The sequence below is a fragment of the Sturnira hondurensis genome, unplaced genomic scaffold, assembly GCF_014824575.4.
Source record: "Sturnira hondurensis isolate 20B ecotype Veracruz unplaced genomic scaffold, ASM1482457v3 Scaffold0010128, whole genome shotgun sequence".
NCBI lineage: Eukaryota > Metazoa > Chordata > Mammalia > Chiroptera > Phyllostomidae > Sturnira > Sturnira hondurensis.
Genome location: NW_028082759.1, coordinates 3,572,822 through 3,600,014, shown reverse-complemented (window position 1 = coordinate 3,600,014; position 27,193 = coordinate 3,572,822). Strand labels below are relative to the sequence as shown.

General features: G+C 38.0%; 1 protein-coding gene across 3 annotated transcripts in view; it reads right to left on the bottom strand.

Moving 5' to 3' along the window:
* Positions 1–1,053: 1,053 nt before the first annotated feature.
* Positions 1,054–27,193, bottom strand: part of TMEM144 (transmembrane protein 144) — a 30,628-nt gene continuing 4,488 nt past the window's right edge. For 2 of the 3 annotated variants that reach the window (XM_037058288.1, XM_037058287.1), the window contains exons 3-12: positions 26,182–26,304; positions 23,892–23,991; positions 21,984–22,064; positions 18,233–18,314; positions 17,377–17,453; positions 16,210–16,328; positions 12,222–12,341; positions 11,032–11,129; positions 6,887–6,940; positions 1,054–1,778 (exon numbers count right to left, since the gene is read on the bottom strand). In XM_037058288.1, coding sequence (XP_036914183.1) covers positions 1,695–1,778; positions 6,887–6,940; positions 11,032–11,129; positions 12,222–12,341; positions 16,210–16,328; positions 17,377–17,453; positions 18,233–18,314; positions 21,984–22,064; positions 23,892–23,991; positions 26,182–26,304 — 938 coding nt within the window. In that variant the 3' untranslated portion in view covers positions 1,054–1,694. The remainder of the gene's footprint in view (positions 1,779–6,886; positions 6,941–11,031; positions 11,130–12,221; positions 12,342–16,209; positions 16,329–17,376; positions 17,454–18,232; positions 18,315–21,983; positions 22,065–23,891; positions 23,992–26,181; positions 26,305–27,193) is intronic. The other variant, XM_037058289.1, reaches the window with a different exon arrangement.

Sequence of the window (27,193 nt, the reverse complement as noted above, 5' to 3'; positions counted from 1 at the left end):
TTTCAACATGTGCAAGTGATGAAGTCTGAGCCAAAAAGGAGAGTATGATCCACAGCTATTGTTATTTCCCCCCCAAAATTCCATGTAAAAGATTGGGTTTAAGTATTTCATGTTTTTCTCTTAAAAATTCTTCCTAAAATGAAATGAATACAGAAATAAGAGGACATTTGAAAGCTCAGGGGAAATGCTGTATTAATTTCTTTAAACTCATTTGGAGCTAGAGATGTTTGTTCTGATAGGAGAAAATTCCCACAATGAGGATGGGAGCCTCAGTGGGCTACTGCTTTCCTCCAAAAGGCATCACCATCTCTGTGCACAGAGGCAGAAAGCCAAACCAGAGAAAGTTAAAATAAATACAAGTATCTAATCATATTAGGCAAGGGAAAATAAAACCTCAACACTTCAGAAGAGACAGACAGTAACTTCCTAAGGTAAGCAAAAAGCAGAGGTTTGGCAATCGCCTGTTCGGACAGACTCCCCTGTTTATAGGCAAGGAATCTGATACCAGGACTCAGAAACTTAGCCGAAGCCAGCTAAGTGCAGTGAAGTGGAGGGGGGATTTAAACCCACGCAGGTTACCCCCACAGCACATACGCTTCGGCAGAATGTGGCGCTGTCTCTTCTGCACGACCAAGTGCTGGACTGTCAGGTGGGGTGGGTGGAACGCGGGCTGCCCCAGGGGTCGTATTATTTTGAAAGTTTGGGAACCATTGTGAGGAACACCGTAGAAGCAGTCCCATTTCACTTCTCTTAAAGACATAAAACCAGCATGTCCGTCATTTTTCATTGCCTAGCAGAAGCCGCCAGTGAAAACAGGAAGAAAACCTCTGGTTAAAAGAAGAATTTAGAAAAGATTTTTTTTCAGGAAACACACACATACACATATCTCCAAAAGGTGTTTGGTCTCTTGAAACTCTCTCTAATGAGCCACCACCTCATTTTCAGTAACTCTAGAATTTCTCCCAGATTTGGAATAGTACATACACAGTGTGTGTGTTTATAGTGTGTACTTGCGCATCATGTATAGTTATTATACTCTCAATGATGAGAAATTTTTGTTCCGTGAAGATGAATTTTTATCTGGAAATAATGAAAAGCAATTTGAGCTAAGTAAGATGGGTGGGTGATGTACAGCGGGGCAATATTAACATGAAGTAAAAGTAAGTTTGGGCTAAAAATAATGAAATGGCCTTTTTAACATTCAGCTACCAATGCTGACATTTACTTTTTCTAGCAAAGGATACAGGTATCTTTGGAATCTAATTCCATTGTGAGCTAACTCTCCTTCCCTCACCTGTGCCTCCCCCCAGCTCCTGCCACCTTTCTCTGCCTCTTTTCTGCCGCCCTTCATTAAAGAGCATAATATACTGGAGATTTGGACATACACAGAATTCTTTCTGTGTGGACTCCGCACTGTTTTCTAGACTGTGCAATACTATAAACACATACTGTGGTGAAGAAGCACCCTTGGATAGTAATGCTGTAAGAATGGAGACATTTTAGTCACCCTATGCTTGACTGAAAATCAGTTTTCCTTCATTCTCACATTTGTGAAAACTATAATTTACCCACTCTACGATGAGTTGAGGTCCATTTTGCGGTATGAAAATGAGCTCTGTTCTCAGAATAATCTGACTAGGGTCCAGTAGAGGCGTTGTCTTAACCACTGCTGCCACCTGCTGGTCGTGTGATTCTCAGACTTTAGAAAAAGCCGTGCATAATGCTCCCGTCAAGATGATGCAAAATGCAAATATCATTAATAGGTAGTTTTGCTGACCCTGAATAATAAAAAAGAATAACTGCAATTAAAAACTTCTAAATCAAACATGCAACAAGCACATACTTGAGATGATTACTAGGGATCTTACTAACCATCTTCTGCACACACACACACACATTATTTTATACATGTGTGTGTGCTATTTCTCATATATGTGTGTGTGTGTATATATATATATATATATATATATATATATACTCACACAGACACGCTATTTCTCTAAGTAATCACTGAGATTCTTTTGAAAACCTGGAAGAGCTTTACCAATCCACCCACTCAATAAACACAGGTGGACTCCTGCTGCACATCAGCGTGAGCTGGGGTTAAAATGTGCAAAAATGAGGACAAACTGTGCCCTATTCAGCTAATCATATAGTATGGGAGTCAACCACTGATAAAATAATCAACAGCTGAGAGAATGTTACAAAGTGCGGTGGGGCGAGTAAACAAGTAATTCTGAGTGTTATAAAAGCACCTTAACAAGGTGGTGTGGGGAGTGGGAAGTTGACCTGTATGTAACTCTATGTATCAATGAACTGGGCGGGGCCAGAGGGCAGCAGGTGCACATCTCTGTTGTAAGAGAAAGCAGGATACTTGCCAGGTGCGGAAAGAAGGTCAGTGTGACTAGAGCAATGAGGGGGAAGTAGAGCAAGGTGAGGTTGGAAGGCAGGGACCCAATAGCGCATGTTCTGCTTTGGGGTTTATGTTCCCAAGCAGTGGAGAGACCTTAAAGGAAGAGACACAGCTGGATATGAAAAGACTGGATTTGCATTTGAAGAAGCCCTCGCTTTCTGACAGTGGTGAAGAGATTGGAGGGGGCCAGGTGTATGGATGGAGACCAGGGAGAAGGTGACCACAGTCCTCCTGGGGAGAGATGAACAATTCAGGTAAATAAGGACCAGTCTAAACGGTGAGGAAGAAACAGAGACTAGGTCTGGCTTGTCCAGCTCTGTATGTGACCCGGTGCCCTGGCACAGGGATGGGAAACTCTGAGAACCGCTTTCAGGTGGGGACAGTCCATCTTTAAAGAAACAGAGAATATCTCCCTGTATTAACTAAAAATATTTTATTTCCTTCAAGTTCTAGCTCTAGGGGCACAGACAGATCAATTTCTAATCTCTGTCTTACAAGAAAAACCCTTAAACATGGAAAAATAACTGTCTTACATCCCTGAAGCATCTTTTTCCTGGTCAATATTTCAGCTCCTTGGACCGTTTTCTCCTGCAGAACCATCTCAAGCTCCCTCATTCTTCTGGCTGTTTCCCTCTGAGTGACTGACTGCCAGGTCGTCAGTCACTGAAAGGGAAGATTTGAACATCACAATGTAAACTGAGATTAGCTCCTCTCTAATTTTAGATACATGGCCTAAAATTATATGGAGAGCTCCCGACACTCAGATCATATAATACTATCATTAGCGCTCACCAAAGTTACTGCCCGTTAATAAGTAGCCCGTACACAATACAGTGCGTCTTCCCTTTTTCCAACTGAATAAAGAATTGGGTTAGAGTGGATTCATTTGCCTTTTTGATGACCAGAGAGAGGTCTGTAAATTGGGCTGGAGTCGGTTGTGCTGTCGGGTTCGCTGTGAGCATCGTCACTGTCAGAAGTCAGGGTAATAATACAAGCTCTTCAAGTGAAAGACAGCAGCACGAGGCCAAGTGCAGACCAGCACACACACACTCACACTCGAGTCCTGCACTAAAGCACTAAGGTCCTCTGGCATCTTTTTTCTTAGTTTTACAACAGTGCCTTTATCTAGATACTAGTACTGAAGCAGAAGAGGCACTCAATAAATATTGTTCAAAGAATGAATACACTCAGGTGATTGCTAAATGTACTTTAAATGAGACAGTTTCGGTGATTAATTTAAAAAAATGTATGGGGCCTCAACTGTCAGCATTGTACAACTTAGTTATGTGAATATTTTGGTAAGCTCTCTATTTATCTGTATAGACAGAAGAATAACATTCTTAGGGAATAACAGATTTTTTTCCCCTTAAGATTAAGAATCTACCTAAAATGCCTAGTCTCCTGGGAGGGGGGGATAGATTTTATTTGGGTGATAGTTTTCCTTGGTCAAAAACGAATGTTAGCTCTTAGAAAGATCACACTAACATTCTCCTCAAAGCAAAAAGGTTTTAACTTGGATTTCTGAAGCAGCTACTGAGATGAAAAACCAACTGATTCTTTATCTGAGGGTAGCTACTGACCCATAAATTGTTGCGGTAATAATCCCCTGCATTGGGATTACTGTAGACACACTGGCTTTAAAAAAAGTGTTGCTAAAAATATAGTAAGTACCTGGCTTAAAATAGCTACATATTAAATTCTAAAACAAACTTCCGAAAGAGGAACAGATCCAGAAGATATGAAAGAATATCAGATGTGCAGGGCATTCCAACTGGATCACTGGCGGCATTAAACAAAATAAAATCATTAAATTCTTTCACTCAAAAGTGCTTGGGTCTCCAATTCAGTTCTTAGGCTGCAGGTTGTAGACTTTTAACTATGTGCCCTCAAGGACTGCTCCAAGACCTAACTGATCAAGACTAAAAGTCATAATGTTTTTTTTTGCTTTTGTTTTACCTAGGGTTTTGCGTTGTTCCTAACAAAAATACATTTTTACATTCTGATAGGATTCTGGATTCAGTGTTTAGCTGATAAATTTTTCTCAAACTCACTGGCATGTAAAGTATTTAAAACTGCCTTTAGCTTGGTTGTCAAGAGGTAGTTAGGCGCCTGCATTGAATGGTAAGTGTCACTGGACACCCCTTAGCTTTGTAGACAGATTAGATGCGTAAGGTTTTTTGACTTTAGGAAGGTAAACAAAACTCACTCTTCCCTTTCAGCTTGGCCCTCCCTCTCTCTGTTTATACATCACACTTGGCCACACTTTAACACTCACTCCTAAATTCCAGAAGCAATGCCATTGGGATTTTATAGGAATCTCGGTGAATATACCTGGAAAGAACTGCTTAGTAACAATAGTGAGTTTTCCCATCAGGAATATGGTGAGTCTTCCCATTTGTTCTGATTTTCATTTATGTCCTTTTGTAAACTTTTATAATAAAGCAAAAGGTTTTATAAATCTGGCATACTTCTTAAATTATTTTCATATATTTTTATAATCATGGAAAGTATTAATAGTATCTATTTTCCACTTTGTAACTGATAATTAGTGGCATATTAGAAGGATATTGATTTTATATTTATACTATACATAAGCACCTTAGTAAATGATCTTATCGGATCATAAGATTTTCATAACATTTTAAAGAATATAACATGACATTGAGATGACAATGATCTCATTTCTTTTTTATATCTATTCCTCTTATTCTTAAATTTATCTTATCACATTGGATAGGCTCTCCAGAAAATAATAACTGCAATGATAGAAAAATCTCTTACTTTCAGCTAATGAGAACTCTTTATATCAGTTTTGTTGAGAAATAATTGATAGGGAACTCTTGTGTTTCACCTTAGGTATTTGTTACTGTTTTTAATAGACATCTTATATCTGCAGCTTCCTCCTATTTATAGCTTTACTAAGAGGTTATTTTCTTACTTAAAAACTGGTTTTGATTTTTAGTAAATGCCTTTTGAATATATATTATCACATAGTTTTCCCATTTAATATTAAAGTAAGATTACTTAATTTGCATATTATCAACTACCCTTGCATTCCTGAATTAAGCCCTACTTGGTCAGGGCCTATCATTCTCATAAGTTCTTCCTCTGTTTGGTCTGTATTTTTAAAGATATCTTTAAAAAACTCTTTGAATGTCTTTTAACATCTTTTTAGAGGACTCTGAGGATTTAACACTAAGCTTAATGGTTAGAGGGTTCCTCTCTTAAGGGAGTTCTTACATCTAGAAAAAAGGATTTTTAATTCAGCATCATTATTACTGTAGTAGTAAGCAAAATAACTTTCAAAAGCTTAAAATAAATCTATTCTTAGTTTGTGCTTAATTGCAAATAAGCTCTGATCATTAACTTGTGATTTTTTGCAAATAAGCTCTGATCACTTAATTGCAAATAACAAGAGAAAGAAATAACTGTCTCTGATCACTAACTTGTGATTTTTCTAAGGCCTCAGAATGTTATGCTGACTAATAATTATTAAATAGAAATCATTACGCTTTTAAGGCAGATGAAATATTTGCAAAGAGATTTAGAGCGTGTCATGGGGATAGAATTATTTTTGTGGAAAGCAGCCCTAACTAAGATAGATGAGAAGCATGTGTACAGAAGTAACTTACGAGTCTACACTTTTCTAAATTTGTCTTGGGTATTTAAAAAAATATTAAGATCATGGTCCAAGTATCTTCTAAACATGTTTATTTCATCTGAGAATCTTACTCATATTATCAAATTATGCCTTTCTAAATCAAAATATGTCACTTAGAATGAATGAAATGATTTCTTAAATCTAAAATTGAACGATCATTTTAAGGGTTAGCCAGGGACATAGTTCACTCCGTGGTTCCCGGAGACTACCAACATCAGAACTTCTCAGAACCAGGAATTATTTGCTATTACAGCTGCATATCGAGACAGAAAATATTATGCCTGTGATGCCTTGGGAGAGTGTCAAAGACACTGGAGAAGGGAGAGGCATGAGTCACTTGCCCCATAAAGGTGCTGGTTTGCTGTGGAGGCCACTGGGAGCAGGAGAACCCACAGAAATATCTATGCCCACATCCATTTGCCTCAGGGATAGTTTAATTTTGGGGATAAAAAAATCTTTTTTTTGTTTATCTACCACGTTTTACACAAAATAAAATTTCCTTGTACCATAATTTATTGGATTATTTAACCAAATCTCTTAGGGAAATACAAGGTCAACTAAAGGGTTTTTCTCCTGGGGACTTGGGTAGAGAGAAACATGTTTTATAATAATTATCATATTTTTATTACTGTCTTTACTAGTTAGGGATGAAAAAACATTTTGACCATCTGACCCGTCACCTCTATTCATGAGTTTTCCGCACTGAGTTCAGTACTTACATGCAGTCCTCAGAAAATAACCCAGACAGTATTAACCCCTTCATACATGGACCTACACCTGTTTTATGACTCTTGACCTTTTCTTGTACTTACCTGTATTTCCTTAAACACGAAGACACCCCACATCGCAGCTACAAATCCTGGACCCTTAAAAAAAAACTTTAATTAAATCAGTTATTTTTCTGTGTCTGTACTCTAAATTGGAGAGCTGAACTGATACTTTAACCATGTAACTTTCTATTGTGAAAACAACATAACAATATTGTCAGGGAAATAATCTCAACTCTAACTTAACATTAAATTAACCTAAGTAACATTAGGTAAAATAGGGGGGCTTTTATTTTTATTTTTTTCTTTATGGTTCTCATTTTTATTATTTTGATGATGCTACATTTTGTGTTATAGAATGCTTTTTTCATGTGTTCCATTTATAATAAAATATTTTAATAAGCAATAGTTTATTTTTTCTACTGAACTCATTACTTAGAAATAGGATTGATAGGAAAAAGTGTCTGAAGAAATGGATAACTTTTTCTGGGACGAGATAATCTCAGAACTGAAGACACTTCAGTATGTTCTTTTGGACCTGGCAAATAATGTGCATATGGAAGCAGCCTGTATTTTAAAATTTAAAATAGATGATACTACTTCACAGTGATCAACTACATTGACTTTAAACTCTAATAAATGTTAACACTAGTACTCTGGGAATAGAGAAAAACCACCTAAGGAAAAATAAATAATGGGTTCGTGAACAGGAAATAAAGACAAATAAAATAATATAAAGGACAGGAGACGAAAGGAGATGGGGAAAAACAGATGAGGGTGCAACTTGAAAACTTAAGCTATTGAAGTCTTATTATTATTTTTTTAGCTGAGAAGGGAAAAAAATAGGAATTTGAAATAGTCATGGTTTTTGCAGAGAAGGTGCATGGCACTAGCATTTTTACGATTCCCTTTGAAGCCTGCACAAACCCTGGAAGTTTTAAATAAACAACTCCAGTATGTTTTCCCTCCTCCGCTTCTCCAACTGTCTACATAAAGGGGTCAGCAGAGTCAGACTCCAGTCCTGCCATGCAGGCAAAGTAATAAAAATATATTGCTCTCCGTCTGTCAGCATCTGGAAAAGTCTACATCAAAAGAGCCAGAGAAATAGGTCAGAGGAACTGTCTGTTATCAGTAACGTAAGGTCCTAAGCCCCAAAATCCAGACCAGAGTCTAAGTCCATACTGACTTTGGACAGGATGAAACAAAACCATAGACCAGAGGATATATTAATGTATCGGGCCATTTGCTTAAAAATTTTATCCTCTTCAATCAGGAAATTCATTTCCCTTCAGAGTACTTGGTAGAAGATAATACCAAAAGGGTATCATTGACCTTTGAGGCCTTTTGGCTGATGGTTTTCTAAATATTTGCTCAGACAGCGCCTAAAGGTTATTGTGATGAGTAACGTGGTTACAGGAAGTGGTACTCTGCTGAATGCTATTGTGAGTGAAAGTGTGTGCAGACTCTGTGCTTCAGGGGAAGGAGAGCCAAAAAGGAAGGGTGTCCTAGGTAAGAGTTACATCTTTTCTGACAATTGGAATTGTATATTTTCCTTTTGTAAATTTATACAAATTGCATTTGTCAATCAGTCTTTGAAGACAAGGTGAGCTTGAGCCATCTTTAAGGAGGGATTCAGCTTTTAGACCAATAGGGAAGACTTGGAGCAGAGGTAACAAGTCCTTTCTCACGCTGTGTGGGTTTTTTCTTTTCTTTGTTTCTTCTTCTTTTTTTTTTTTGCTTTTTCATTGAACGTTATTTGCCAATAAACAGTACAAATGCAATTTCAAGGAACTCATAATCTACTCAACAATGGGTAAGTAACAATGGAAATATATGTACCTGGGGAAAACAGAGCTACTGGGATTCAAAAAATGTGCTTTTTAGAAAAAAATAACAATGACCATATTAATAATTATTGAAGCTGGTGATGGGCATATTTGAAATTTCCCACTAGAAAATATTAAATCTACTCTGCTAGGAAAATAAAAATTAAAAAGAATGTAAGATCTTTGAGGGTAGGGACTGAATCTTTTCTGCACGTTGATAAGGTTGTCTTACACAGAGAAAAAACAAAGTAAAACCATGTGAGAATACAGGGCACAGGGGTGGTAAGGACCTATTGCTCATCTCCCAGCAATGCCTGTCCCTCCCAGGTAACAACCCTCAAGCACCAGGAAGCTGTACCTGCTGGGTTGGATGACTGTGCTTATATGCAGTGGTTCAAGAATAAACCTTTCAACAGGCAAGTGTCCAAAAGCCACTCTGTTGACCCCATAGTCCTTCTACCTCAGCAATTTATTTCCATTGCATTAGGTTTTAATGTTTTACCTTAAGTCTTTCTCAAAACTTTGACATAGGGAACAGTGGTTGGAAAAACATCTCTCTACTGCAATTTTTTTGTAAAAAATATTTATTTATTGTTGTTCAATTTCCCTTATAAAAGGCCCCATGTTATAAACTCTGTTTAAAATTTAATGCTAGAAAATAGTTGTCTTTTCTGAGAAAATCATATATTGTCAGTCAAAAATAATTAGCTACCCCACTGGATTGCCCCCTTTTATGTGTGTAAAACAATTTTACTCACGTAGCTATTTACCCTTTGTGATATTTGCTTTCTTTCTCATGTTTACTATAGTTTTGATGTTCTATGTTTGTATGTCTATTCACCTTGTATGATTTGATTGCATCTGTATATTTTAGATAAAGTAATTTCAAACCCTTTTTGGAGAACCCACCGTTGTTCAAGAACATAACATTTGTATCCCTATGTGAGGAGAATATCACACTGTGTACTTCTCTATGCAAATTTGCTTTTAAGCATTTAACTAGTAAGCTTTATACCACATTGTGCATTATATTTCCCTGTGTTATGTGGTCACTTCTAGCATTAAATGACCCTCAAATGATGAGAAACAAACTCCTTTGTGCGAAAAATTGGGGTCCTTTGCCATTCCAATGATGAGGACTTAAACGTAAAAACATCCCTGTAACATGCTTGATTTCAAGAACATTTTCCCCGTCAGAGATTAAACATGTCAAAATGTGAGTTCTTTATAGTAAAAAAAACTAATTTATTTGAATTTAGTTGTTCTTTAAAGCCAACTACTTTATGAACACAATAAAACTGTCCAAAATATACTGTTTGAAACCCAGAATTTGTATTAAACTTTAAGGATGTTTCAAACTTTAATGCAACATGTTTTAGATTAATTAATATGTTTTTTAAAAAACGCATGTTCTAAGGTTTACACAGGTGGGACGATAAAACGTTTCAGGCAAATTCTGTTTATGATGATGATTTAAGAAGCAAGGGATACAGGTAAACAACTGGTCAGCAGTTGCAAACACCTCGAGTAGACAGAAGAGCCCAACATTAGTTCATTCCTGGGTGAGTATGTCAGGCCCGTTACCATCATGAACCCCAAACAAACTCGGAGCTGGATGCTACACTGATGGCAAAATGCAGCACCGTGCCCTGGAAACCCTGTACTTAGAAGCCTCGAGATTTCCGCTGGCTTTCTCACTCTGACAGTGCTGTTGGCGATAGCCTCAATTTTCTCATCTTCAAAATGGGGACAATCCTATTGATACTTGTCCTGCCTATGCCAAAAGAAATATGTTTGTTTTTCTGTTACCTGTGTGCTACGTAATTCGTACCAAAAAACCTCAGCCAGATGAAGCAAATTGTATTATGTATGCTACAATAAATGGCATTACCCAGAGACAGTACTTTGCTTTAGCACTTTCTGAAAGCCCTCCTTAAAAATATTGAATTCTCATGTGAAGAGGAGTGGAAAGTACTCTCTGTCTCACAGGTTGTCAGGTCACTCAAGGGTGATAATACACACAGGAGCGTTTTATATTTATAAACTGTCATATAGAGATGAATATTGTTCTAAATAGCAAGTTATAATACATCTAAAATGACATTAGGTAAAAATGACCAAACAAACACTGCAAGGATATCAAAGATGAAGAAACCTGAAATAAAGTTAGCAATGTTCTCTTGGCAATCGAGGACACGAGATTAGAAAGTATCTATCAGTTTATTCATATGAATCTATTACACTGCTTGTCTTCCTAAACAATAAAACTCTATAACAGACTTCAGTGAGTCACTAAGAATGCTTCACAAAAGTTAGATTTACCTTTAAAAGACAAAACATTGGAAAAACAGTTCAGCTACTTACAGCAGTGATTATCGGGAAACTGACCACAGCACTGAGGGAGTGATTAGCTACGAACCAAGAGCAGGAAGCTATGGCCCACAGCAGTCCTGACAGAAATCCTGAAACACACACAAACACCATGCATCCACAAACCACCCTCCCCTCCTGAACAAGCTGCCCTCTAGACTCAGCAGGAATATTGAAGTACACAGATCGCTGTGTTCCTATCAATGTTACTGGCCAACGTGGATTTTTGAGATACGCTTTATGATCATTTTGGAAACCACTGATTGCTGTGGGTGTCATGATCAATCCTTTCACTTACTGACATTAAATAAAGTACCCAAAGTAATAATTAAGTAGAGATTGGGTAGTGAAGGGGAGCCTGGTGAAGATACCAGATCGGAACATGCTCTGCAAACACCATTTACTCTAGACCATGAACAAAAAAGAAGTGAAATTCAGAATGATGATTATAACTAAGGAAAAAAGCTCCTGGAATCTGAATGAAAATAGCAGTGAAAAATCTCATGATAATTGAACTAAGCCTTTAATAAATATTCTACCACTTTCTATAACAGTATAGTGGTATACTTGGACTTAAATCAAACAGGCACTCAAAAATGAGTCTCATATATGCTTTATTTTGTTCTATAAAACATTTTACTTACATACTTCTATAAATTGAATTGCAGCAAAATCATAAATGAGAAATTAGATATATTTCACTATCAATGGCTGATGGATTAAGTCCAAAAGCATGTACATTTAACATATATTTTTTGAGCTCTAAAACAATTTCTCCTTAATTTTTGAAAAAAAAGTTTGCTTTCCCAAGTGACGACAGACTCCTGTTTATTGATAATTTAAAAAAATAAAGTCACAGGACTCTGATTTTTAATAGAAATCCGTAGAGGTAGCAAAGAAGAAATAATAAAGTGTGATGGTCAACATATGCTATGTTTTGGCATAGGAAATCATCTTGGCTTCATTGTTCAAGTTTGACGTTTTATAATAATGATGAGCAATTTCTATTTTGTTTCATGGTTTTTAAATTCTTCATATTTGTTGGTGAAATGGGCCAAAGCAATGAAGGGAGTGAAAAGATACATACACAGGATGGCTTGGTTTCCAGGAGATGCTTATTTAAGTTAAATGAGTAAAGAATGATGCTTTCATAGAGTAAGATTTTCTGAAGCAAATATTCTTACCTGGCAAGACTGCTTCAGGATACAGTTTGGGATTATTTTTCATGGTTATACAGTAAGCCAGAAAGTAGACCGTACTTGTAAGAAAGATGCCACTGGAGTGGGCAAAAACATAGTCCAAATCTGAAAATACAGATTATGAGATTCTTAAGTGTATCATTTTAGTCACTGCAAAAATAATCAGAATTCTAAAACAAAACGAACTCACCAAAATTAACCTTCACCATAAAGGAACCATTAATTTTATCACACTAGTTTTCTAAATGCTCTTTATCTAGAATTCTAATGAACATATTTAAACCCTGGAAATATGAAGTAGTGAATCAGTTACCATAATCAAATCTGAAAGACTCGTCTTCATGATTATTTTGAAAAGCTAAACAACAAACAATATCTTCTTTTTTAAGAACAGGTATTCAGACCTAATTTCACTAATGGCTTCAGCAATCGTAGCACATTTCCAGCAGATTGTAGTGGGGGTGGGTGTGAAAAATTGGGGGGGGCTGCTAATTTTATATGATCTATTGATTAAGTTGGAGACCAGTATCTCTGTTGCAGATGACACCTACGTAGAAGAGTATTAGGAAGTTACACCAAAGTGAGTTTTATTCAGTTGTTACTATGAACTTAATTACATGAGGGATATAATGACATGTCATGGTCGCCCAATGTCTGAGAAACCCATCTCCACTGAGTGTTTCAGCAGATAGTACTTTGGCCATAAAGGTGGGTAGGTTCCGCCTGGGAAGGTCACATTGGACTCAATATTTCTCTCATCTAAAACTCTGACTAAGATAAGCGGCCATGTTTAGGGAGGAAAGTTGAAAAGATCCAAGAGTTTATCTGTTCTTCAGAAACATGAAGTGCTACTTCCGGATCCCATAAGGACCACAGACCCATCTATGCACTAGCAGAAAGGCAGTAACGAACCACTCAAGGCACAACCAGCCCCAGCTGGCTCAATGGCTGGAGCGCCATCCAGTACACCACAGGGTTGCAGGCTTGATCCCTGGACCGGGGGCCTAAGGAGGCAACTGACCTGTGTTTCTCTCCTATTGATGTGTCTCTCCCTTCCTCTCTCTAAAACCAGTGAACATATCCTCAGGTGAAGACTTAAAAAAAGTTTAAAGCACAAATCAGCTGCGTAGTAATCCTCAATCCACTACTTGCTATCTTTGAGACTTGGTTAATTTACCTCTCTGTCTAAATTTTTTTTCTATTATAAAACAAGAATAATAATGCAGTTCAACCAGGAACAATTGCTACAAATGAGTTATTATTGTAATGTGCTTAGAACAGTGTCTATCAGAGCATGTACTGCTGATGTNGGGGGGGCTGCTAATTTTATATGATCTATTGATTAAGTTGGAGACCAGTATCTCTGTTGCAGATGACACCTACATAGAAGAGTATTAGGAAGTTACACCAAAGTGAGTTTTATTCAGTTGTTACTATGAACTTAATTACATGAGGGATATAATGACATGTGATGGTCGCCCAATGTCTGAGAAACCCATCTCCACTGAGTGTTTCAGCAGATAGTACTTTGGCCATAAAGGTGGGTAGGTTCCGGCTGGGAAGGTCACATTGGACTCAATATTTCTCTCATCTAAAACTCTGACTAAGATAAGCGGCCATGTTTAGGGAGGAAAGTTGAAAAGATCCAAGAGTTTATCTGTTCTTCAGAAACATGAAGTGCTACTTCCGGATCCCATAAGGACCACAGACCCATCTATGCACTAGCAGAAAGGCAGTAACGAACCACTCAAGGCACAACCAGCCCCAGCTGGCTCAATGGCTGGAGCGCCATCCAGTACACCACAGGGTTGCAGGCTTGATCCCTGGACCGGGGGCCTAAGGAGGCAACTGACCTGTGTTTCTCTCCTATTGATGTGTCTCTCCCTTCCTCTCTCTAAAACCAGTGAACATATCCTCAGGTGAAGACTTAAAAAAAGTTTAAAGCACAAATCAGCTGCGTAGTAATCCTCAATCCACTACTTGCTATCTTTGAGACTTGGTTAATTTACCTCTCTGTCTAAATTTTTTTTCTATTATAAAACAAGAATAATAATGCAGTTCAACCAGGAACAATTGCTACAAATGAGTTATTATTGTAATGTGCTTAGAACAGTGTCTATCAGAGCATGTACTGCTGATGCGTTGGTTAAATAAATGAAATAAAAAATTATGCCCCTCTAGAATTATTTTTTCATAAAGAGTGTTCCTTTCAGACTACATTTGAGTTGTCATAAGAAAGATCCCTGAGAACTGACTGTACTACTTATGTAGAGAAACTGTTAAGGACATTGTTTATTACATCCCAGTACTAAGGACAACTGTACTCCTGAACAATTAGTTGTCTTTATCTTGTGCTCACTAAATTGTGGTACTGGTCTGACTTCTCTGGGGGCTATAAGAAATCTCCGAGCCAGATTTAGGGCTCATTTCTCTCAAGTGTACAAGTGTGGTACAGTTTTTAGACTGATTTCTAGTTACGTTTTATTTTTTCACTCTTGTTTTCCTTTCTCTTTTAATTTACTCTATGTTATAGTTTTACTATTTAAATGTAAAAAGTAAAAATATGAAAATAATTTTTAGAAAATCTAAAAGAAAAGAGAATAAAAGGATGTGATTGCTTTTTATGGAGCTTAATATAAAAAGGAAGAAATCAACTATGGTACCTATTCAAAGTCCAGCTACTCATTTAAAGTTGAGTTAAAATCCAGCCTTTTCATCAATCTTACAGCCAGACTTTGGCGCTCCACACTTCTCTTTTACCTGAACATAGATCACATTAATTTTATGTACCATCCAATTTAGAACTTTATTATCCATGATCTCATCCTTTTATCATTTCGTGAATGTAAGCCATGTTTCAACATAATTACAGGACCTCTGGAGTAGACACTTTCCATCTCTTTTTGCGCCTTCACAAGGCTAATGCACATGGTGTTGAATTTACGCCTAGGATATTAATTCTGTCGCTAGAAACAGATTATGAAGGAGCACTGTGTAGGCATTTCAAAGTACCACTCTGTGCTTAACAAATAATATCCACTGACAAAATAGGCTATATTTTGACCTTTAGAAGTCTGTACTTTGACTTTTACTTGATTTTAAAGTAGTATGTACTCAAGTTTAGCTCTTTTTTTTTTAAAGAAGAGAAGAACATATGTTTACCCAGAAATCATCTAACCAGAAAAGAATCTCCAGGTCTTAGCATAAACCCGAAAACTGTGTGTTTAGATCCAGTAGGAAATGAATGCTGACTGAGGTTGATTATATTTGAATGTTAGAGATTATGTTTGTATGAAAATACTCAAACAGCCCTTTATTACTTTTAGTCTTCAGTGCCTTTGTAATTCACCTCCTACAATGAAAAACTAAGATCAAATCTATGTAGCAATATTTACTATGATCACACTCTTTTTTAGTGATTTTTATTGGAGTGACATTGGTTAATAAAATGAAATTGGTTTCAGGTGTGTGATTCTATATACATCATCTGTATATTGTATTGTGTGCTCACCACCCCAAGTCAAGCCTCTTTCTGTCACCATTTATCCTTCTTTACCCCCTTCCACCTCCCCCTACCCCCTTTTCCTCTGGTGATAACCATACTGTTGTCTGTGTTTACAAGTTTTTGTTTGCTTCTTTTTCGCTTAATCCCTTCACCTTTCTTTTTTTAAACATCATTTTTTAAAGATTTTATTTATTTTAGAAAGATGGGAAGGGAGGGAAAAAGAGAGGGAGAGAACATCTATATGTGAGAGATACAGTGAATGGTTGCCTTTCACAGGCCCCCAGCTGGGGACCTGGCCCACTACCCAGGCATGTGCCTTACCCAGGAATTGAACCTGTGACGTTTAGGTTTGCAGGCCAGTGCTCAATCCACTGAGCCACCCTAGCCAAGGCTAATCCCTTCATCTTTCTCCAGTAGAAAATGAGGTATCGAGCTGATTGATAAAATAAAATAACTTTTTACTCTCACCATACTGGCTCGCCCCTGAATATACACTGTCATTTCTTTTGCCGTGGTCCTTGATATAAATGACCGGCACAAACGTCGATCCGTAGAGTATTCCAGATATCACTGCAAGACTGCAGCCCCTTAAAACACAAATAAATAATTATTAACCTTGGTCAAAAACACTATTTCCAACAAACACACAAATGGAATCATAACGAAGGCGTGCTTCAAAATGTAAATCATGAGCAATGATGCCAAAATCTCCCCTCTCTCTCGAGCTCTGTGTCTGGCAGAAGCCAAAGAGACACTCCACAGGGTCAAAGTGGCATCAGGACTGAATGCAGCTTCGGTCCTCCACTGTCTAATCTTGGAAACACAACACGTGATTTACAGAAGTTATATACAGATGGTTATCATAAATTGTCATTACACAGATGAGAATGTTGCCATCACATTATACAGTCTCCATAAATAAACCTGGCTCTCTAATTAAATTTTGAAGTATCTGTGGACTGACACTGAGCCCTATCCTGATTTTAAAAACCCTGCATGACATCTATCTAGCACAGGGCTAGGCCAGAGTCAGTTCTAAACAGAGGCTGTTGGAAACAGCTGTGGAGATCCACGGATTTGCCTGCATCTTATTTGACTATGACATGGTCAAGAGGAGGTCCTGACTTAATAAAACACTCTAGATATTTAAGGTAAAACATTACTCCTTGTGAGAAGGACATGTTTTGTCTTAAGCACTAGAGTCGTGGTGACTCCTCGGATTTGGTGTCTGCAAGGAAGCCCGTGTTTCCATTGATTTTGAGGGGAGGTCACTAGTGTTTTGGAACAGTCCCTTTAACTTAACACAAGAGGACAATGGTAGGAACCAGGGAAGAGTTTTAGGCAAAACCATTCCTCTCCAAACTTAAAAGCAAATGTTTGAAGTCTATTTTCATAGAGCTTTAAGGAATGTAATGCTGAAGAAATAACTGTAGTAGCTTAGGAATTCCCTGAAGCACTGAGCCCGAGGACCTCTGTATCTGAAAATTCAGCAGGGCGCAAGACAGTCTCTTCACCAAGGAGCTAAAAATGTCAGCGTTTGTGTTACCAGTTTCTTCTCGAACTCAAATGAATATCACTGCACTCTGGTAATCCTTGCTTTAACCAAATATCAAACAGGATAAGAGAGCCTCTTACACTACTCGGGAGTGCACGGTGGAGAGGTTTTCCACCCAGGAATGGCCAGAACAGGAATCTTGAATTTCGTCGGTCACCTGTTGAAAACATCAGCACAAACCAAACAAAAACAGCCTTCAGTTGTTCATCACATTGGTGACAAAAAGATTTTCAGTGTTTTTCTCTACTCTCCCATGCATACTTAAAAAATGTAAACATTTTATACTAAGTGTTCTGATTCTATGGACTCTCTTATCCAATTGTTTCTAATTCTCATCGTCTTTAACGCAGAATGGTTTGGTATTGGTAAGTTGCCCGTGTAAATTTTTTTTACAGTTTTGACATTTTTTACAGTTATTTTGATATACCTATCAAATTTAACAGAAGTTACTAATGCTTGTTTCATTCGAATATTTTGATATTCTGCAAAGAAATGAGATCCAAGGAAAACTCAGACTTTCCTATGGATGGACTGTCTTCGATCAATAGGCATATTTTTATTCAGAAAATTTTGTTTTTACTAAAATTAGTAAAAAAATTCTAGCCATGTTTCAAGATTAGGCTAATATTATAAATCAGGACAAATTATGAAAAGTACTGATAAAAACGTATTTCTACTATTGTATGTAATCAGCTTTATCTCTTAGCTGAAGTTCGGCTGTTAGTAAAAATGGACTTCTGTGTTTGCTGGGAAGCTTTCCTGGGGAAATACTGATTGCTACATAGACCTGGTTGTCGTAAATATTTTAGGTAACCCTGACTGGAAAAATAAAAAACACAAAAAGCATCATCTTCTCATTTTTGTTTCAAATCTATGCATTTTCCTTTTACCTTGATTTTATGTTTCAAAGCACATTGTCCCCCATACTACACTCACAGGCTCTGTCATTAGTGGTGTGGTGTCCACAGAACATGTGTTCTTTGGTATTTCACTTTTGATGAAGAAGAATATGAAGGCACTGTGAAGAAAATAAATGTTAGTGGCATTTATCATGAACCTGGTTCATATCATGGTGCTTGAATTTTAAGGAAAAACACAACTTAAGTCAAGTCCTACTGACATGATGATGACTTCCAACTTGTCTCTCCGGGGATGCTGCCCTCTCTCTGTGACTGCCATTCTCTTTGGCACCTCTCATTGTCCCTACCGCAGCAGGTTAAAAGCTAATCTCATAAGCTTTCCTCTCAATCAGATCTTTCTCCTGATTTTCTCGTTTCAGTCAGTGTCTCCATATTTCTTTTTATTCCTGCTTAACCTTGGAATTACATGGTAAAACAATACAAATAAAAACTACCCTGAAATAAAAGTTTTTACCTAGTACGTTGAAAAAAAAATCCCAAAGTTTAATGACATCTTCAGTCGGACAACTATAGGAGACAGGTACCCCTGATGGGTGCATGGAACTGTGCAACTCCCAAGGAGGAGACTCTGGGGTTATTTACCAAAACCACGGGTGTGTCCACTCCTGACCTTACCAATATGTTCCAGGACCTACAACACAGGTGTCTCCACACTCAGGCAAGGCGACCTTCATGATCACACAATGGAATACTATGCAGCTATAAAAAGGATGCCTTTTATGCTCGGATAAACAAAGACCTCTAGAATCTATTTTAAGACATAAAAGCACATGTATAGCCTAATGACTTTTTCCCCTTCAACATCTCTCATAATGCACTATCTATTCATGTCCAAAATCTTTGAACAAATACCTCACTTACTCTTGACTTTTGAACCATGCAAACATGTTAAAATATTCAATCAGTGTAAGAAAACTCATGACTTTGATACACTTTTAACATTCATTTTTAATACCTTTGCATGGTTAAAAGTTATAACAATATATAATTTTTCCAGAGTACATATGTAACTGAAACAATGTAGATAGCTAAGTATCAAAAATTGTATATGATGTGCTATTTTTCACATAAAAAGTAAATGTTTTCTAGATAGCTTCCTTAGTTCAATCTCTTACTTGCTTTAACAAACTTGAATGGCTCCATAAGAATTTCCATTGGAAATTTAACTTTCCTTTTTGGTTTTCATTGCTCTCTGCATTTCACACAACTCATCACATATTTCCCCACATGGACTTCTCTCTCTGACCATCTCTGAACTAGCAGGGCCCCCCATCCACAGGTTGTCTCCCCTTAGACTGAGAGGGAGATGCCTGGGAAGCATCTATGCAGAGATGTCTAGCCTGGTCTGGAGTGAGATGTAAGGACTGTGGCTCTGAGAAGGTAATGGCTCAGAACAAAGATCCGGGTTTCCTCACAACACAAGTCTCCAGCGAATGCCAGTTAAGTGAGAAGAGAATGGGGAGTACACTGAAGAATAATCCAGAACATTTCTTTGGTAGTAGAAAAAAAATCTGTCTTTTTATGAACGCTGACTCTTGAATCTTCATTAAAACGTATCCAGAGTGACCTGGACATTGTTTCTTGGTGTCTGCTTCACTTCGCCCTTGGACATTCTCTCCTGAGTATGGGGTCTAGAGGACCAAACACTACATTTTCTCAGACTGTGGTAGCAGCTAGGTTTTGCCAATGAGGGGGATATACATGGGATTAAAAGGTAGGAGACACCATTTTGTTTTGGCGATGGCTCCGGAAATTTCGGCAGTAGCCATTGCTCAGGGCAGAGGGAATTTTTTCAGTGGTGTTGGCCAGACTGTGCGCTCCAGAGTGTACGGTGGCATCACCTTCCTCCTGCGCCTCTGGGCCTCACGACACTTTTGTAAACCATCCCCATGTTAAATCTTCCGCTATTTAAAATACCTTGAGCAGTTTTGGTTGTAGAGACTGACTAAGAGTTAACCTCAGATACCATACAGGGAAAACAGAAGGCTAGAAATGATCTACCCAATCCTTTAAAAACTAAATTGTACAGAAGCAATAATTTTGATTTTAAAAAGAAGAGCAACATCTAAGCTAATGTAATCATATTCCACATTCCCTTATACTAACCATGAAGCTCTGAGCTTATTCAACAGATGCTCTTCAGAACAAACTGGTTTAACCGAGTTAAGATAATGAAATAAAAGGTTCCAGAAACTCCTTGCAGCAAAGAAGCATAGAAGGGAGTCAGGATGCAGTAGAAAAAGAGATCATTGCATTTTCCTACCCCCCAAAAACTTCAAACTAAGCTGTAGTCTTAGGGGCACTGATTAGTTTACCATCGAGTTGGACAACGCACATCCAAAGGGGAAACAGTCATTGCACATGAAATACTTATTAATAAGAATAACGACTATCGTGATAAAACTTACCCAACATCTAGAACAACAGCATTATACAAAGAACGTATTTTACTTCATTTCATCCACAAAATATCTTATGAGGCTGATGCAATTATTGTTCCAAATGTATCCTCTGATAGAGAAACCAAAGCTTGGAGAAATTAAGTGATGTGCCCAAGGTCACACAGGTAGAGGTGGTAAACATGAATGATCTGTGATTTTAGAGAATATCCGTTTTCCAAAGAAAAAGAATATGGAGAAAAACCACGCCTGGTGAGTGGGTAAATTGGTCTTAAATCACCATTATATCAAAACTACAGCATGCTAACATTACAATTGTTAGGCGTAAAGAAATTGTTTTTGAGAGAGCTACTCAAAGCCAGAATGCTGTGTGAATTGTACAAAATACTTAATAATGTTGCCTCTAACCAAAAATGTCAGGAATCTGCTATTTTAGAATAATCTATGCTATTTCTTCTCCAGTTGGCCTGAAAACACTCTCTAAGGCAACATTTCAATGACAAAGATATTGTTCCTGAGTGTGGCTGGGGAAAAGTCATCATTGCAGGGGGAAGGGAAATAGAGTGCTCTTTCCCCGAAGAATAAAAAAGTACTAAAATCTTTCCAGGCAGTGCTATCCATTATGTGAAGGACTGACGGGGAATATAAATGGGGTCTAGAGAGGAAAGCGGACGGAATGTAAGGTGACCTCATTTCTGTTACAGTCTCACTGACTGAACACTGCCATATGGAGATTCAGACTCATTTTCATCCTCATTCGTAGAGAGCATACAACTAGACACAGATATACCTAAAAAACACTTAACTGGGTGTGTGTTAGCACCAGGAATAGATCTGGTTACCCAACTGGGTTAAAGAGAGTTGGGTGAGGTGACAGGGAAGTGGAAGCTTGGGTGGCACGGAGTGAGTGAGAATAAGAGGGGAGAAATGGTGGCTATTCTGGGGCCCTCAGGAGGCCAGCACGACACTTACTTTCATGGCATTTTTCAGTTTGAAAATACTTTAATGTGCTGTTTAATTCTGTTTTTTGATCCATGTATTACAATTTTCTAATGAAAATTGTATTATTTTTTAATACAATATTAAATTGTATTACAATTTTCGTATTACAGATAATGAAAGTGAGCTTAAAGAGAGCGCTTCCCCCGGGTCTTTGAGCTTTCGAGAGCCAAAGCTTGGTTGGACTCCTGACCCCAGAGCTGGTGCTCACTGTCCTCTCAAGCCAAGTCTGTCCATGTAAATCAAGAATCTGAGGAAATCGAGTCAATTTGTGAAATGTGGATTTACAAAATGTAAACATGTCAAGATGCTTAAAAAGCACTCTATATGTTTCAAAGAACAACAAAGGCATTAGAAACAGCTGTGCACCTTACTACTGAGAGCCCAGCTCCGATGTAATTGAGCAGTGGTTTTGCTACTTCTTCTGCATCCATTCCAAACCAGCCAAACCTGGAAATTAAGAAGTCACATCAGGAGATACTGTTGAAAATGTGTTCGTTACATGTTTAAGGGCATGAATTCAGGTTCAAATCCCAAGTTCCTCATTTACTGTGACTTGGCTAAGTTAGCTTCACTGTGCCTCAGTTTCCCATCTTTAAATGGGGATATTATACCTACCATATAGATTTCTTATGAAGATTAAATGAGTTAGTACATATTAGTACGTGTAAAAAGGACCAATACCAGTGTCCCCTTCTTACTAAGACTAAGAAAGAAGAAAAAGTAGATTAAGTGGGTGATTGAATGCTAATTGGTTGGTTGCAGTTTTGCATAGTATTTGAAATAGACTTGTAAATAACTGCTTGTTAAAGACTCCCATTCTTTGGCATCACCTTAAATTCCTTTTATTTCACACCTCGACATCATAGTGATCATTACCAACAATCACTGTGAAACACCCAGGAGCAAGAGAAAAGGAGGACAGGAGAGAAAAAGAAAATAGTAAACATAAAGAGCAGGGTAGGAACTGGGGAAAGGACAGGAAAGAAGGAATTGCAGGTGAGTGTGTTTGGTTATTACTGAAGTTGTTAGAGTGTTTAAGTGGGAAGACAAGATCAAAATGGGAGGTAAGAGTGATATCCCCCCCTGTATTCATTTTCCCACCTTCTACCTGAATGTTAATCTTAGTCCTGACCGAGAGCAGTTCGATGCAGGCCAGCAGAACTCCCTGGAACTGGGGGGTGCTCCACGGCCGCCCTGGACGACAGCCTCGCCTTTAGGCAGATATGACTATTGAGCACTTGCAGTGTGGTTACAACTGAGGAACTGAATGTTTAATTTTATCACATTTTAATTTGGGGGGCTTTTTATTTTTTATTTATTTTGAAATTTAAACACAATTTCACATTAAACATTTTGGGGTGCCACTGGTTCATAAAATGATATTGGTTTCAAGTGTGCCGTTCTACAACATGTCATCTGTATACTGCATTGTGTTCACCATCCAAAGTCAAATCTTCTGTCACCATATAATTGACCCTCTTTACCCTTCCCAACACCCTCCCATTGGTAGCCACCATACTGTTGTAAATTTAAATATAAACGGTCACATGAGGCTTGTGGTGACTGTATTGGACAGCCCAGCTCTAGAACTGGAGTTGGCAAACTCTTCCTCCAACGACCAGAGAGTAAATATTTTAGGCTTTGTGAGCTGGATGGGGTCTTACAACTACGCAGCTCTGTCACTGTGGTCTAACAGCAGCTGGAGACAATGCTGAGGTGGAGCAGAGCGGCTATGTCCCAACAACACCTTCTTTACAAGCAAGTCTGGGATGCCGGGCCCAGGTCAGCTGCCCCTGGCCCAGACTGTAGAGGGGAGAATATATATATGTCAGAACTAGAAGTCATGGGCTTGAATCCTGGCTTATTGGCTCTGTGACCTTCAGCAAGTAATTCAACCTCTTTGAGTATCAGCTCTCTTATAAGTTAGTGCTTACCTCATATATCCGTGAAAATAAGATAAGAATGATGCATACAGCATGTCCAACAAATTGTCACATAATGAAAAGAAAAGATAAACATTCCCTTTTTCTCTCCCTACTTTTTTCCATAGAGATAATTCTTTACTATATCTCAATCAAATGTCTAGATTGCTTCTTTAGAACTTAGGATAAATAATAATTAAAGGTACCATATTTTATGCATGTATCTTAGTTGCAATCTCTGAAAGGATAAGAACCATATACTATTCCTTTTATTTTGACCAATCCCTAACGGTAGTCTTACACACAGTATGAACTCAGAGAATCTTGGCTGAAATATTTAGCATTTAGTTACCTTGAGCTTGCCCAACCAGTTAAGGCATTAAATGATCCCCAGATTAAGAGTCCAAGGCCTAAACCAATAGTTTTGATAATTGGGACAACAGCAATGTTCCCTGTAGATGTGACATACAGAAGAAAGGTATTATTTTCAATGCAAGAAACACATTTATGAATTGAATTAATTTTAATTTTAACTTCAACTGAAACCAATGGGATTTGACCAAATTTAGTAAGCACAATTCTTCATTTTTAGATAAAATAACCACACTTTTGCATTAAACTCATCATTATGATTGCTAAAAGAACTAGGCTCAGAGCAAAATTATGCCAAAAAAAAAAAAGTTGGACAGGTCCTTGCCCAACTGCACCAATATTCCTCAACCTTAACATAGGTCTCTGTTCTCTGAAGTTTTGCAGTAGCCATCAATGATTAAATTAGTAGTGATCATCCTCTTAGAATTGAACCAGGGCCAACCGCTGTCTTTGGCCCACTATGACCTCAGGTTTTGCTCTTCCATCCTCACTGACTTGTGCTCTGTACTTCAGCATTTATTGCTTTGTTCTCCTGAGGGTCACTCAGGCCAAAACCATGATCCTTTTTTTTAATAGTTCTTAGCCCCTCAGCAGTCTGGCTTCAGTGCAGAAATGTTTTCTGGAAAGCTTTCCTCTCCTGACTTCCAAGATGACTTCATCTTCTGACTCCCTCTTGTTCCTCTTTTTAGCTCTTTCTCTCCAGATTTAGGTACCTACTAAACATTTCCTCCCAAACAGGTTCCCCCTCTTGCTATATTGTACTTTGTATACTTGGCTAATTTTATGATTTCAGCTCTCAACTAGAGAGCAACTACCCATGCTCCTAGGGACAAATGTCTAGTCTGAACCTTCTCCATAATTTTATTCTTCAAACTTTCAATAAGACATCTCCAGCCAGATGTTCCCCACTGAGGAAACATCAGGGACTTCAAACTCAGATGGTCCCAAGCTGAACTCATCATTATCCCTTTCACACAGGTTCTTTTCCACATTTTCCTCAACCCATCATTGATACCACCAAGCTCCTAATTGCCTACAATGGAATCCCTGCATCATCATAGGCTCCTCTTGTGTCTGCTCTCCACATCCAATCAGTTACTATCACCTGGAGCATTCACATCTGCAACATATTTAAAATTAGACCCTTCCTGCCCTGGCTGGTGTAGCTCAGTGGATTGAGCGTGGGCCTGCGAACCCCATGATCGTGGTTCGATTCCCAGTCAGGGCACATGCCTGGGTTGCAGGCCAGTTCCTGGGTCCTGGCAGGGGATGCACGAGAGGCAACCATACATTGGTATTTCTCTCTCTCTCTCTCCTTCCCTTCCCCTCTAAGATAAATAAATAAAATCTCAATAAATAAATAAATAAATAAAAATTAAAAAAAAATTAGACCCTTCCTCAATTGACTTCCAGTGGAACCTGCTGGGTAAATATAAATACTACGGGGTGGTTATCAAGACCTGCAAGGTGAACGAATGCTTTCTTTGTTCCTCTATCTCAATCAGACACGATAAACATAATCACACTGAGGTATAAATGAGGAAGAATAATTTAAATGCTAGGGGAAATCTAAAAGTTAACCTTTTTGCCCTCCAACTCATGAACTTCACTAAATCATTCATTCAAATGGAGTGCCCAATAAGTTTTGGACATTTTAAAATTTATTTGCTTTTAATCATATTACCTTTAAAGAGCCTTGATACTTCTCTTTGCTAAAGAGAAGAAAGTTCACTAGGGGGGGTACTTATAAATTCTTGATTGGCTAAGCAAAAGCATGAATTCTAGTTATATAATTTCGGGTATTGATAAGGCCACAGAGGGAAGTTTTCCGTTCGTTCTTGTTTTTTTGTCAGTGCTTTTGAAATAATGCATCTGTGCTTGCCTACTTTAAACACAAGTCCTAAAAACAATATATCCGAGTACTATTTAATGAATATTTTCTGGTACACATGCTAGAGGAAGAAAGGCCAGAGCTCTTAAACTCATATGTGAGTTATGTTTGAACAGATAGAGAGAAACTGTAATATTTTTGCTGTAATTCTCTATCAGGGACCAAGAAAGATATCATTAAGAGGCATGACAAAGTGCACCAAAAGTATTTAAGGAACATTGACATGAGAGAAGCTAAATTGTCAATTTCTAGTATCTATGACTATGGACTATTCAGAATTGCTATTTGTGCCATTTCCTTTTATTACGAACCAGAGTTATTTTTTAATCACAGAATAAATTGATTAAAGTATTAAATGATAAGTTATATCATACTTTACCTGTTGCCCAAATACAGCCACCAACCATTGCAAAAGGCCAAAACTTAGGGCAACGTAGTATCAGGTTGGCCACCAAGGCAACCAACCAAATGGCAGCACAAAGTACCCACTGGAGAAACATTCCTGGAAATAAAAGAAATTGGTGTCAGTGGTTCAAACTGATTTGAGTGGATTAATGCTTAGGAATACCAATTTATCAAATGCCTGTATGCCAGGAACTTTGTGCATTTAATATAATCCTGACAATTACTGTCCATCATAATTAACCCTAGTCCAAAGACAGAAAACGAATCTGAGATGAAGCAACTTCTCCAAACAGCTAGCAGGCTGCAGAACTGGAATTTAAGCCTAGGTAGTTTGACTCTAAAGCTTACAAAGCAGTGTATTCCTGCCTAACACCTTTTCCCACCTATTAGACAAATCAAAGATTTTCTACCAAAGACTACTGGCAAGACTGAGTCTCTGTATTTGTATTCAGATGCCACACCTTGCGCTGTCCATCACCAAACACATGGCATGGAGAACTTCAGAATCACACAACAGTGATTTAAACCTGTGGGGATCATTTATGCCACCTCTGTGACAAAAATAAAGTCATTTAGGGTCACACATAGACCTCACACCATTAGATGCCTGTGATGAGCCAGATGTTACAAACTTGAGAATTAGCCTTGTAGGTCAGGCTACTTTCCTTCCTGTGCTCTGGGTTGCCATTTAACAGTTATCTGAACATCACGTGGTGATGTGCGATATATCTGTACCTTTGTCAGGCTTATGCACCAACAAAGGTTGGGGGTGGAGGGATTGGGTGAAAAGGAAGAAGGACTCACGGACATGGACGACAGTGTGGTGATAGCTGGGGGATATAGGGGGGGATGTATGGTAATGGGAAAATACAACAAAAAATAAAAGGATATAGAAAATGTCGACATTCAAAGAAATACTAAGGCAGTGATAACTCAATGTAGCACTTCTGACTCTAACTTTGGAAGATGCTTGCCTGTTTCTGTGG